Source organism: Bombina bombina, chromosome 9 (assembly GCF_027579735.1).
Source record: "Bombina bombina isolate aBomBom1 chromosome 9, aBomBom1.pri, whole genome shotgun sequence".
NCBI lineage: Eukaryota > Metazoa > Chordata > Amphibia > Anura > Bombinatoridae > Bombina > Bombina bombina.
This window is the reverse complement of record NC_069507.1, coordinates 278,370,312-278,382,338: the sequence shown is the minus strand read 5'-3', so window position 1 is coordinate 278,382,338 and position 12,027 is coordinate 278,370,312. Positions and strand designations below refer to the sequence as shown.

Sequence of the window (12,027 nt, the reverse complement as noted above, 5' to 3'; positions counted from 1 at the left end):
AGCGGTGTGTGTCATTACTGTTTGGTTAGTGCTGCTGGTGTGCTGAAGACAGCGGTGTGTGTCATTACTGTTTGGTTAGTGCTGCTGGTGTGCTTAAGGCAGCGGTGTGTGTCATTACTGTTTGGTTAGTGCTGCTGGTGTGCTGAAGGCAGCGGTGTGTGTCATTACTGTTTGGTTAGTGCTGCTGGTGTGCTGAAGGCAGCGGTGTGTGTCATTACTGTATGGTTAGTGCTGCTGGTGTGCTGAAGGCAGCGCTGTGTGTCATTACTGTTTGGTTAGTGCTGCTGGTGTGCTGAAGACAGCGGTGTGTGTCATTACTGTATGGTTAGTGCTGCTGGTGTGCTGAAGACAGCAGTGTGTGTCATTACTGTTTGGTTAGTGCTGCTGGTGTGCTGAAGACAGCGGTGTGTGTCATTACTGTTTGGTTAGTGCTGCTGGTGTACTGAAGACAGCAGTGTGTGTCATTACTGTTTGGTTAGTGCTGCTGGTGTGCTGAAGACAGCGGTGTGTGTCATTATGGTTTGGTTAGTGCTGCTGGTGTGCTGAAGACAGCGGTGTGTGTCATTATGGTTTGGTTAGTGCTGCTGGTGTGCTGAAGACAGCGGTGTGTGTCATTACTGTTTGGTTAGTGCTGCTGGTGTGCTGAAGGCAGCGGTGTGTGTCATTACTGTTTGGCTAGTGTTGCTGGTGTGCTGAAGACAGCGGTGTGTGTCATTACTATTTGGTTAGTGCTGGTGTACTGAAGGCAGCGGTGTGTGTCATTACGGTTTGGTTAGTGTTGCTGGTGTGCTGAAGACAGCGGTGTGTGTCATTACTGTTTGGTTAGTGTTGCTGGTGTGCTGAAGGCAGCGGTGTGTGTCATTACGGTTTGGCTAGTGCTGCTGGTGTGCTGAAGACAGCGGTGTGTGTCATTATGGTTTGGTTAGTGCTGCTGGTGTGCTGAAGACAGCGGTGTGTGTCATTACTGTTTGGTTAGTGCTGCTGGTGTGCTGAAGGCAGCGGTGTGTGTCATTACTGTTTGGTTAGTGCTGCTGGTGTGCTGAAGACAGCGGTGTGTGTCATTACTATTTGGTTAGTGCTGGTGTACTGAAGGCAGTGGTGTGTGTCATTACTGTTTGGTTAGTGCTGCTGGTGTGCTGAAGGCAGCGGTGTGTGTCATTACTGTTTGGTTAGTGCTGCTGGTGTGCTGAAGGCAGCGGTGTGTGTCATTACTGTTTGGTTAGTGCTGCTGGTGTGCTGAAGGCAGCGGTGTGTGTCATTACGGTTTGGTTAGTATTGCTGGTGTGGTGAAGACAGCGGTGTGTGTCATTACTGTTTGGTTAGTCCTGGTGTACTGAAGACAGCGGTGTGTGTCATTACTGTTTGGTTAGTCCTGGTGTGCTGAAGACAGCGGTGTGTGTCATTACTATTTGGTTAGTGCTGCTGGTGTGCTGAAGGCAGCGGTGTGTGTCATTACGGTTTGGTTAGTGTTGCTGGTGTGCTGAAGGCAGCGGTGTGTGTCATTACGGTTTGGTTAGTGCTGCTGGTGTACTGAAGACAGCGGTGTGTGTCATTACGGTTTGGTTAGTGCTGCTGGTGTACTGAAGACAGCGGTGTGTGTCATTACGGTTTGGTTAGTGCTGCTGGTGTACTGAAGACAGCGGTGTGTGTCATTACGGTTTGGTTAGTGTTGCTGGTGTGCTGAAGGCAGCGGTGTGTGTCATTACTGTTTGGTTAGTGCTGCTGGTGTGCTGAAGACAGCGGTGTGTGTCATTACTGTTTGGTTAGTGCTGCTGGTGTGCTGAAGACAGCGGTGTGTGTCATTACTGTTTTGTTAGTGCTGCTGGTGTGCTGAAGGCAGCGGTGTGTGTCATTACTGTTTGGTTAGTGCTGCTGGTGTGCTGAAGGCAGCGGTGTGTGTCATTACTGTTTGGTTAGTGCTGCTGGTGTGCTGAAGGCAGCGGTGTGTGTCATTACTGTATGGTTAGTGCTGCTGGTGTGCTGAAGGCAGCGGTGTGTGTCATTACGGTTTGGTTAGTGCTGCTGGTGTGCTGAAGACAGCGGTGTGTGTCATTACGGTTTGGTTAGTGCTGCTGGTGTGCTGAAGGCAGCGCTGTGTGTCATTACTGTTTGGTTAGTGCTGCTGGTGTGCTGAAGACAGCGGTGTGTGTCATTACTGTATGGTTAGTGCTGCTGGTGTGCTGAAGACAGCAGTGTGTGTCATTACTGTTTGGTTAGTGCTGCTGGTGTGCTGAAGACAGCGGTGTGTGTCATTACTGTTTGGTTAGTGCTGCTGGTGTACTGAAGACAGCGGTGTGTGTCATTACTGTTTGGTTAGTGCTGCTGGTGTGCTGAAGACAGCGGTGTGTGTCATTACTGTTTGGTTAGTGCTGCTGGTGTGCTGAAGGCAGCGGTGTGTGTCATTACTGTTTGGTTAGTGCTGCTGGTGTGCTGAAGGCAGCGGTGTGTGTCATTACTGTATGGTTAGTGCTGCTGGTGTGCTGAAGGCAGCGGTGTGTGTCATTACTGTTTGGTTAGTGCTGCTGGTGTGCTGAAGACAGCAGTGTGTGTCATTACGGTTTTGTTAGTGCTGCTGGTGTGCTGAAGGCAGCGGTGTGTGTCATTACTGTATGGTTAGTGCTGCTGGTGTGCTGAAGGCAGCGGTGTGTGTCATTACTGTTTTGTTAGTGCTGCTGGTGTGCTGAAGGCAGCGGTGTGTGTCATTACTGTATGGTTAGTGCTGCTGGTGTGCTGAAGGCAGCGCTGTGTGTCATTACTGTTTGGTTAGTGCTGCTGGTGTGCTGAAGACAGCGGTGTGTGTCATTACTGTTTGGTTAGTGCTGCTGGTGTGCTGAAGACAGCGGTGTGTGTCATTACTGTTTGGTTAGTGCTGCTGGTGTACTGAAGACAGCAGTGTGTGTCATTACTGTTTGGTTAGTGCTGCTGGTGTGCTGAAGACAGCGGTGTGTGTCATTATGGTTTGGCTAGTGTTGCTGGTGTGCTGAAGGCAGCGGTGTGTGTCATTACTGTTTGGCTAGTGTTGCTGGTGTGCTGAAGGCAGCGGTGTGTGTCATTACTGTTTGGCTAGTGCTGCTGGTGTGCTGAAGACAGCGGTGTGTGTCATTATGGTATGGTTAGTGTTGCTGGTGTGCTGAAGACAGCGGTGTGTGTCATTACTGTTTGGCTAGTGTTGCTGGTGTGCTGAAGGCAGCGGTGTGTGTCATTACGGTTTGGCTAGTGCTGCTGGTGTGCTGAAGACAGCGGTGTGTGTCATTATGGTTTGGTTAGTGCTGCTGGTGTGCTGAAGACAGCGCTGTGTGTCATTACGGTTTGGTTAGTGCTGCTGGTGTGCTGAAGACAGCGGTGTGTGTCATTATGGTTTGGTTAGTGCTGCTGGTGTGCTGAAGACAGCGGTGTGTGTCATTATGGTATGGCTAGTGCTGCTGGTGTGCTGAAGACAGCGGTGTGTGTCATTATGGTATGGTTAGTGTTGCTGGTGTGCTGAAGGCAGCGGTGTGTGTCATTACTGTTTGGCTAGTGTTGCTGGTGTGCTGAAGGCAGCGGTGTGTGTCATTACGGTTTGGCTAGTGCTGCTGGTGTGCTGAAGACAGCGGTGTGTGTCATTATGGTTTGGTTAGTGCTGCTGGTGTGCTGAAGACAGCGCTGTGTGTCATTACGGTTTGGTTAGTGCTGCTGGTGTGCTGAAGACAGCGGTGTGTGTCATTATGGTTTGGTTAGTGCTGCTGGTGTGCTGAAGACAGCGGTGTGTGTCATTATGGTTTGGTTAGTGCTGCTGGTGTGCTGAAGACAGCGGTGTGTGTCATTACTGTTTGGTTAGTGCTGCTGGTGTGCTGAAGGCAGCGGTGTGTGTCATTACTGTTTGGTTAGTGCTGCTGGTGTGCTGAAGACAGCGGTGTGTGTCATTACTATTTGGTTAGTGCTGGTGTACTGAAGGCAGTGGTGTGTGTCATTACTGTTTGGTTAGTGCTGCTGGTGTGCTGAAGACAGCTGTGTGTGTCATTACTGTTTGGCTAGTGCTGCTGGTGTGCTGAAGGCAGCGGTGTGTGTCATTACTGTTTTGTTAGTGCTGCTGGTGTGCTGAAGGCAGCGGTGTGTGTCATTACGGTTTGGTTAGTGCTGCTGGTGTGCTGAAGACAGCGGTGTGTGTCATTACGGTTTGGTTAGTGCTGCTGGTGTGCTGAAGACAGCGGTGTGTGTCATTACGGTTTGGTTAGTGCTGCTGGTGTGCTGAAGACAGCGGTGTGTGTCATTACGGTTTGGTTAGTGCTGCTGGTGTGCTGAAGACAGCGGTGTGTGTCATTACTGTTTGGTTAGTGCTGCTGGTGTGCTGAAGACAGCGGTGTGTGTCATTATGGTTTGGCTAGTGCTGCTGGTGTGCTGAAGACAGCGGTGTGTGTCATTACTGTTTGGTTAGTGCTGCTGGTGTGCTGAAGACAGCGGTGTGTGTCATTACTGTTTGGTTAGTGCTGCTGGTGTGCTGAAGACAGCGGTGTGTGTCATTACTGTTTGGTTAGTGCTGCTGGTGTGCTGAAGACAGCGGTGTGTGTCATTACGGTTTGGTTAGTGCTGAAGACAGCGGTGTGTGTCATGGTTTGGTTAGTGCTGCTGGTGTGCTGAAGACAGCGCTGTGTGTCATTACGGTTTGGTTAGTGCTGCTGGTGTGCTGAAGGCAGCGGTGTGTGTCATTACTGTTTGGTTAGTGCTGCTGGTGTGCTGAAGACAGCGGTGTGTGTCATTACGGTTTGGCTAGTGCTGCTGGTGTGCTGAAAACAGCGGTGTGTGTCATTACTGTTTGGTTAGTGCTGCTGGTGTGCTGAAGACAGCGGTGTGTGTCATTACTGTTTTGTTAGTGCTGCTGGTGTGCTGAAGGCAGCGGTGTGTGTCATTACTGTTTTGTTAGTGCTGCTGGTGTGCTGAAGGCAGCGCTGTGTGTCATTACTGTTTTGTTAGTGCTGCTGGTGTGCTGAAGGCAGCGGTGTGTGTCATTACTGTTTTGTTAGTGCTGCTGGTGTGCTGAAGACAGCGGTGTGTGTCATTACTATTTGGTTAGTGCTGCTGGTGTACTGAAGACAGCGGTGTGTGTCATTATGGTTTGGTTAGTGCTGCTGGTGTGCTGAAGACAGCGGTGTGTGTCATTACTGTTTGGTTAGTGCTGCTGGTGCGGTGAAGACAGCGGTGTGTGTCATTACTATTTGGTTAGTGCTGGTGTGCTGAAGACAGCGGTGTGTGTCATTACTGTTTGGTTAGTGCTGCTGGTGCGGTGAAGACAGCGGTGTGTGTCATTACTGTATGGTTAGTGCTGCTGGTGTGCTGAAGGCAGCGGTGTGTGTCATTACTATTTGGTTAGTGCTGCTGGTGTGCTGAAGGCAGCGGTGTGTGTCATTACGGTTTGGTTAGTGCTGCTGGTGTGCTGAAGGCAGCGGTGTGTGTCATTACGGTTTGGTTAGTGCTGCTGGTGTGCTGAAGACAGCGGTGTGTGTCATTACGGTTTGGTTAGTGTTGCTGGTGTGCTGAAGACAGCAGTGTGTGTCATTACTATTTAGTTAGTGTTGCTGGTGTGCTGAAGACAGCGGTGTGTGTCATTACTATTTGGTTAGTGCTGGTGTGCTGAAGACAGCGGTGTGTGTCATTACGGTTTGGTTAGTGTTGCTGGTGTGCTGAAGACAGCGGTGTGTGTCATTACGGTTTTGTTAGTGCTGCTGGTGTGCTGAAGGCAGCGGTGTGTGTCATTACTGTTTTGTTAGTGCTGCTGGTGTGCTGAAGACAGCGGTGTGTGTCATTACTGTTTGGTTAGTGCTGCTGGTGTGCTGAAGACAGCGGTGTGTGTCATTACTATTTGGTTAGTGCTGCTGGTGTGCTGAAGACAGCTGTGTGTCATTATGGTATGGTTAGTGTTGCTGGTGTGCTGAAGACAGCGGTGTGTGTCATTACGGTTTGGTTAGTGCTGCTGGTGTGCTGAAGACAGCGGTGTGTGTCATTACGGTTTGGTTAGTGCTGCTGGTGTGCTGAAGACAGCGGTGTGTGTCATTACGGTTTGGTTAGTGCTGCTGGTGTGCTGAAGACAGCGGTGTGTGTCATTATGGTATGGTTAGTGCTGCTGGTGTGCTGAAGACAGCGGTGTGTGTCATTACGGTTTGGTTAGTGCTGCTGGTGTGCTGAAGACAGCGGTGTGTGTCATTACGGTTTGGTTAGTGCTGCTGGTGTACTGAAGACAGCGGTGTGTGTCATTATGGTTTGGTTAGTGCTGCTGGTGTGCTGAAGACAGCGGTGTGTGTCATTACTATTTGGTTAGTGCTGCTGGTGTACTGAAGACAGCGGTGTGTGTCATTATGGTTTGGTTAGTGCTGCTGGTGTGCTGAAGACAGCGGTGTGTGTCATTACTGTTTGGTTAGTGCTGCTGGTGCGGTGAAGACAGCGGTGTGTGTCATTACTATTTGGTTAGTGCTGGTGTGCTGAAGACAGCGGTGTGTGTCATTACTGTTTGGTTAGTGCTGCTGGTGCGGTGAAGACAGCGGTGTGTGTCATTACTGTATGGTTAGTGCTGCTGGTGTGCTGAAGGCAGCGGTGTGTGTCATTACTATTTGGTTAGTGCTGCTGGTGTGCTGAAGGCAGCGGTGTGTGTCATTACGGTTTGGTTAGTGCTGCTGGTGTGCTGAAGGCAGCGGTGTGTGTCATTACGGTTTGGTTAGTGCTGCTGGTGTGCTGAAGACAGCGGTGTGTGTCATTACGGTTTGGTTAGTGTTGCTGGTGTGCTGAAGACAGCAGTGTGTGTCATTACTATTTAGTTAGTGTTGCTGGTGTGCTGAAGACAGCGGTGTGTGTCATTACTATTTGGTTAGTGCTGGTGTGCTGAAGACAGCGGTGTGTGTCATTACGGTTTGGTTAGTGCTGCTGGTGTGCTGAAGACAGCGGTGTGTGTCATTACGGTTTTGTTAGTGCTGCTGGTGTGCTGAAGGCAGCGGTGTGTGTCATTACTGTTTTGTTAGTGCTGCTGGTGTGCTGAAGACAGCGGTGTGTGTCATTACTGTTTTGTTAGTGCTGCTGGTGTGCTGAAGACAGCGGTGTGTGTCATTACTATTTGGTTAGTGCTGCTGGTGTGCTGAAGACAGCTGTGTGTCATTATGGTATGGTTAGTGTTGCTGGTGTGCTGAAGACAGCGGTGTGTGTCATTACGGTTTGGTTAGTGCTGCTGGTGTGCTGAAGACAGCGGTGTGTGTCATTACGGTTTGGTTAGTGCTGCTGGTGTGCTGAAGACAGCGGTGTGTGTCATTACGGTTTGGTTAGTGCTGCTGGTGTGCTGAAGACAGCGGTGTGTGTCATTATGGTATGGTTAGTGCTGCTGGTGTGCTGAAGACAGCGGTGTGTGTCATTACGGTTTGGTTAGTGCTGCTGGTGTGCTGAAGACAGCGGTGTGTGTCATTACGGTTTGGTTAGTGCTGCTGGTGTGCTGAAGACAGCGGTGTGTGTCATTACGGTTTGGTTAGTGCTGCTGGTGTGCTGAAGACAGCGGTGTGTGTCATTACGGTTTGGTTAGTGCTGCTGGTGTGCTGAAGGCAGCGGTGTGTGTCATTACTATTTGGTTAGTGCTGGTGTGCTGAAGACAGCGGTGTGTGTCATTACTGTTTGGTTAGTGCTGCTGGTGTGCTGAAGGCAGCGGTGTGTGTCATTACTGTTTGGTTAGTGCTGCTGGTGTGCTGAAGACAGCGGTGTGTGTCATTACGGTTTGGTTAGTGCTGCTGGTGTGCTGAAGACAGCGGTGTGTGTCATTACGGTTTGGTTAGTGCTGCTGGTGTGCTGAAGACAGCGGTGTGTGTCGTCATGGTTTGGTTAGTGCTGCTGGTGTGCTGAAGACAGCGGTGTGTGTCATTACGGTTTGGTTAGTGCTGCTGGTGTGCTGAAGACAGCGGTGTGTGTCATTACGGTTTGGTTAGTGTTGCTGGTGTACTGAAGACAGCGGTGTGTGTCATTACGGTTTGGTTAGTGTTGCTGGTGTACTGAAGACAGCGGTGTGTGTCATTACGGTTTGGTTAGTGTTGCTGGTGTGCTGAAGACAGCGGTGTGTGTCATTACTGTTTGGTTAGTGCTGCTGGTGTGCTGAAGACAGCGGTGTGTGTCATTACGGTTTGGTTAGTGTTGCTGGTGTGCTGAAGACAGCGGTGTGTGTCATTACGGTTTGGTTAGTGTTGCTGGTGTGCTGAAGACAGCGGTGTGTGTCATTACGGTTTGGTTAGTGCTGCTGGTGTGCTGAAGACAGCGGTGTGTGTCGTCATGGTTTGGTTAGTGCTGCTGGTGTGCTGAAGACAGCGGTGTGTGTCGTCATGGTTTGGTTAGTGCTGCTGGTGTGCTGAAGACAGCGGTGTGTGTCGTCATGGTTTGGTTAGTGCTGCTGGTGTGCTGAAGACAGCGGTGTGTTACGGTTTTGTTGGTGCTGCTGGTGTGCTTTGATAGTGCTCTGTTTTGATTGGTCACCTCTGTGCTTTGATAGTGCTTTGTTTTGATTGGTCACCTTAGTGCTTTGATAGTGCTGTGCAGTGCTCTCTGTGTTTTCTTGTCTTTTTACCTCCATTGGATTCACAGTTATTGTCATGGCCGAGTCTTCCCAGAATGGATCTCTCTGATTGGCAGCTTCTAGCTCTGAGCCCTCAGCTCCACCTTTTTGCCGCACGCTGTGTATTCTTGACAACCCCAGTGTAACAATTAGTGCTAGGAACCCAATGCATACGACAATTATCACCATGGCAACTCCAGGGAACACTGCAGAGAGACGTGTGACAGGGATTACTAGATAGCTATAATAACATAATCATACTGACTTGCAGGGGGCAATGGGTTCATTACCGTGATACTGCGGGGTTGTTATATGACGGGTATGGCAGTAAGTTACACCTGAGCTACGGTTGGCGCTCACTGACGTGGGACAGGGATTACTAGATAGCTATAATCATACTGACTTGCAGGGGACAATGGGTTCATTACCGGATACTGCGGGGTTGTTATATGACGGGTATGGCAGTAAGTTACACCTGAGCTGCGGTTGGCGTTTACTGACGTGTGACAGGGATTACTAGATAGCTATAATCATACTGACTTGCAGGGGACAATGGGTTCATTACCAGATACTGCGGGGTTGTTATATGACGGGTATGGCAGTAAGTTACACACCTGAGCTACGGTTGGCGCTTACTGACGTGTGACAGGGATTACTAGATAGCTATAATAACATAATCATACTGACTTGCAGGGGGCAATGGGTTCATTACCGTGATACTGCGGGGTTGTTATATGACGGGTATGGCAGTAAGTTACACCTGAGCTGCGGTTGGCGCTTACTGACGTGTGACGGATTACTAGATAGCTATAATTACATAATCATACTGACTTGCAGGGGACAATGGGTTCATTACCGTATACTGCGGGCTTGTTATATGACGGGTATGGCAGTAAGTTACACACCTGAGCTGCGGTTGGCACTTACTGACGTGTGACGGATTACTAGATAGCTATAATAATAATCATACTGACTTGTAGGGGGCAATGGGTTCATTACCGGATACTGCGGGGTTGTTATATGACGGGTATGGCAGTAAGTTACACACCTGAGCTGCGGTTGGCGCTTACTGGCGTGTGTCCTGAGAGCTCTACAGGCCCCTGATGTGCGCTGTGAACAAACTGCTTGTCTGACAGGAGGTGACTGGGAGATTGTGCACGTATCCTGTGTAACACGTCAATCTGCAAAACAAACACCTGCTTTAGACTTACAGCCCCGATAACCTCTTGTCACAGCACTGATACAGCATTTATTAGGGTGAGACAATCCTGCAGCTAAGCAATGTATTAGTAATCCCTGTGCCATATACCGCAGTGCAAGGTTTATGGATCAGTGTTTCCCCCAGGACCTTTTTAATGGGCACACCACCTGGCTGATTTTAATGACCACCTGGCTGATTTTAGCCACAAATAAACTAAAAATACCCAATATTGGGGGGAACTTCCGGGCAGCGGCCATAAGTCGCATAACCGCATGCTGCTTCAGCCTTTCTCTGAAAATGTTAAATATTCATTCGTTAGCATATTGATCCATACTAAATTTTACGAGAGCTGATTTAGGATGTGAAAGCCACAACAATTGTGCCTAGAATCTGAAGAATTGCTGCTGGCATCGGCGCCTGGAGCCGTTTCAAGATCTCAGCCTTCACCATACCCTCGGCCCTGTCGTTAAGCAGCACTTTGTGTGCTTTAAAGCAACAATTACATTTAACGTGCCCGCTTCACATCTTATTCAAAGGATCAGTTTGGAGGGTGCTGTTAATATTTCTTCTACAAGATACGGCGAGTCCACGGATTTCATCCTTACTTGTGGGATATTAACCTCCTGCTAACAGGAAGTGGCAAAGAGCACCACAGCAGAGCTGTATATATAGCTCCTCCCTTCCCTTCACCTCCAGTCATTCTCTTTGCCTTTGTTAGTAATAGGAAGAGGTAAAGTGAGGTGTTAGTTTTAGATTCTTCAATCAAGAAGTTTTTTTATTTTAAATGGTACCGGTGAGTACTATTTTCCTCAGGGAGATATGGAATGAAGAAGATTTCTGCCCTGAGGTTGATGATCTTAGCAGCTGTAACTAAGATCCATTTTGGTTCCCACAGAGCTTCTGAAGGTAGTGCAAGAGAAATCTTCAATGTGGAGATCGGTGTCATGCTACAAGCAGCATTGAGATATGTAAAGTCTTTTATTTCTGAGGAGACTTGTTATATCAGAACTGGCTGACATTTTTCCCTGCAAGGAAAGGGGTAAGCAGTAGACCTGTATCGCTGAGGGTGTTCCTGAAAATCCTTGTGTTTTATACATATTGCTTTGACATATCTGTATTGGGGCTGGACACTGGGAGAGGCAGCTTGATATATATTTATTAAGTAAAGTCAGTAGGGCTGCAGTTTCTTGTTAAGAGATTTTAGGGGACCACATGGCTTTATTTTTCAAACCGCTTCCCATGCGGTTAAACAGACTGTTCAGACGACGTCCATGATGAGCGGGGCCTATTTCGCGCGCTCAGACACGCAGTTTACTCTAAGAAGGCAGCAGGCATTAGCTCCGGTGGGGCCTAAAGTTGTGTTCTGTTCATCGGATCGTTGTCAAGTAATTTTGCAGTACCCTGGGGGCAGGTAGGCGCCACAGAGGTGCAGGGGTCATTTTTTCTGTTAAGATATATTTCTTCTGTTATGTGTGATCAGTCCACGGGTCATCATTACTTCTGGGATATAACTCCTCCCCAACAGGAAATGCAAGAGGATTCACCCAGCAGAGCTGCATATAGCTCCTCCCCTCTACGTCAGTCCCAGTCATTCTCTTGCACCCAACGACTAGATAGGATGTGTGAGAGGACTATGGTGATTATACTTAGTTTTTATGACTTCAATCAAAAGTTTGTTATTTTACAATAGCACCGGAGCGTGTTATTACTTCTCTGGCAGAGTTTGAGGAAGAATCTACCAGAGTTTTTTTACTATGATTTTAACCGGAGTAGTTAAGATCATATTGCTGTTCTCGGCCATCTGAGGGAGGTAAAAGCTTCAGATCAGGGGACAGCGGGCAGATGAATCTGCATTGAGGTATGTAGCAGTTTTTATTTTCTGAATGGAATTGATGAGAAAATCCTGCCATACCGTTATAATGACATGTATGTATACACTTCAGTATTCTGGGGATGGTATTTCACCGGAACTACTCTGTTAAAAGTCACTAATCCTTTTAATAAGTATTTATCATGTTAAACGTTTTTGCTGGAATGTAGAATCGTTTACATTTCTGAGGTACTGAGTGAATAAATATTTGGGCATTATTTTCCACTTGGCAGTTGTTTGGTTTTAATTATGACAGTTTCGTTTCTCTTCACTGCTGTGTGTGAGGGGGAGGGGCCGTTTTTGGCGCTCTTTGCTACGCATCAAAAAATTCCAGTCAGTTACTCTTATATTTCCTGCATGATCCGGTTCATCTCTGACAGATCTCAGGGGTCTTCAAACTTCTTTAGA

General features: G+C 48.5%; 1 protein-coding gene across 1 annotated transcript in view; it reads right to left on the bottom strand.

Annotated features, from left to right (window-relative positions):
• Positions 1–12,027, bottom strand: part of LOC128640329 (calsyntenin-3-like) — a 234,948-nt gene that overhangs the window by 3,156 nt on the left and 219,765 nt on the right. The window contains 2 exon segments of the mRNA XM_053692821.1: positions 8,561–8,754; positions 9,597–9,729. Coding sequence (XP_053548796.1) covers positions 8,561–8,754; positions 9,597–9,729 — 327 coding nt within the window.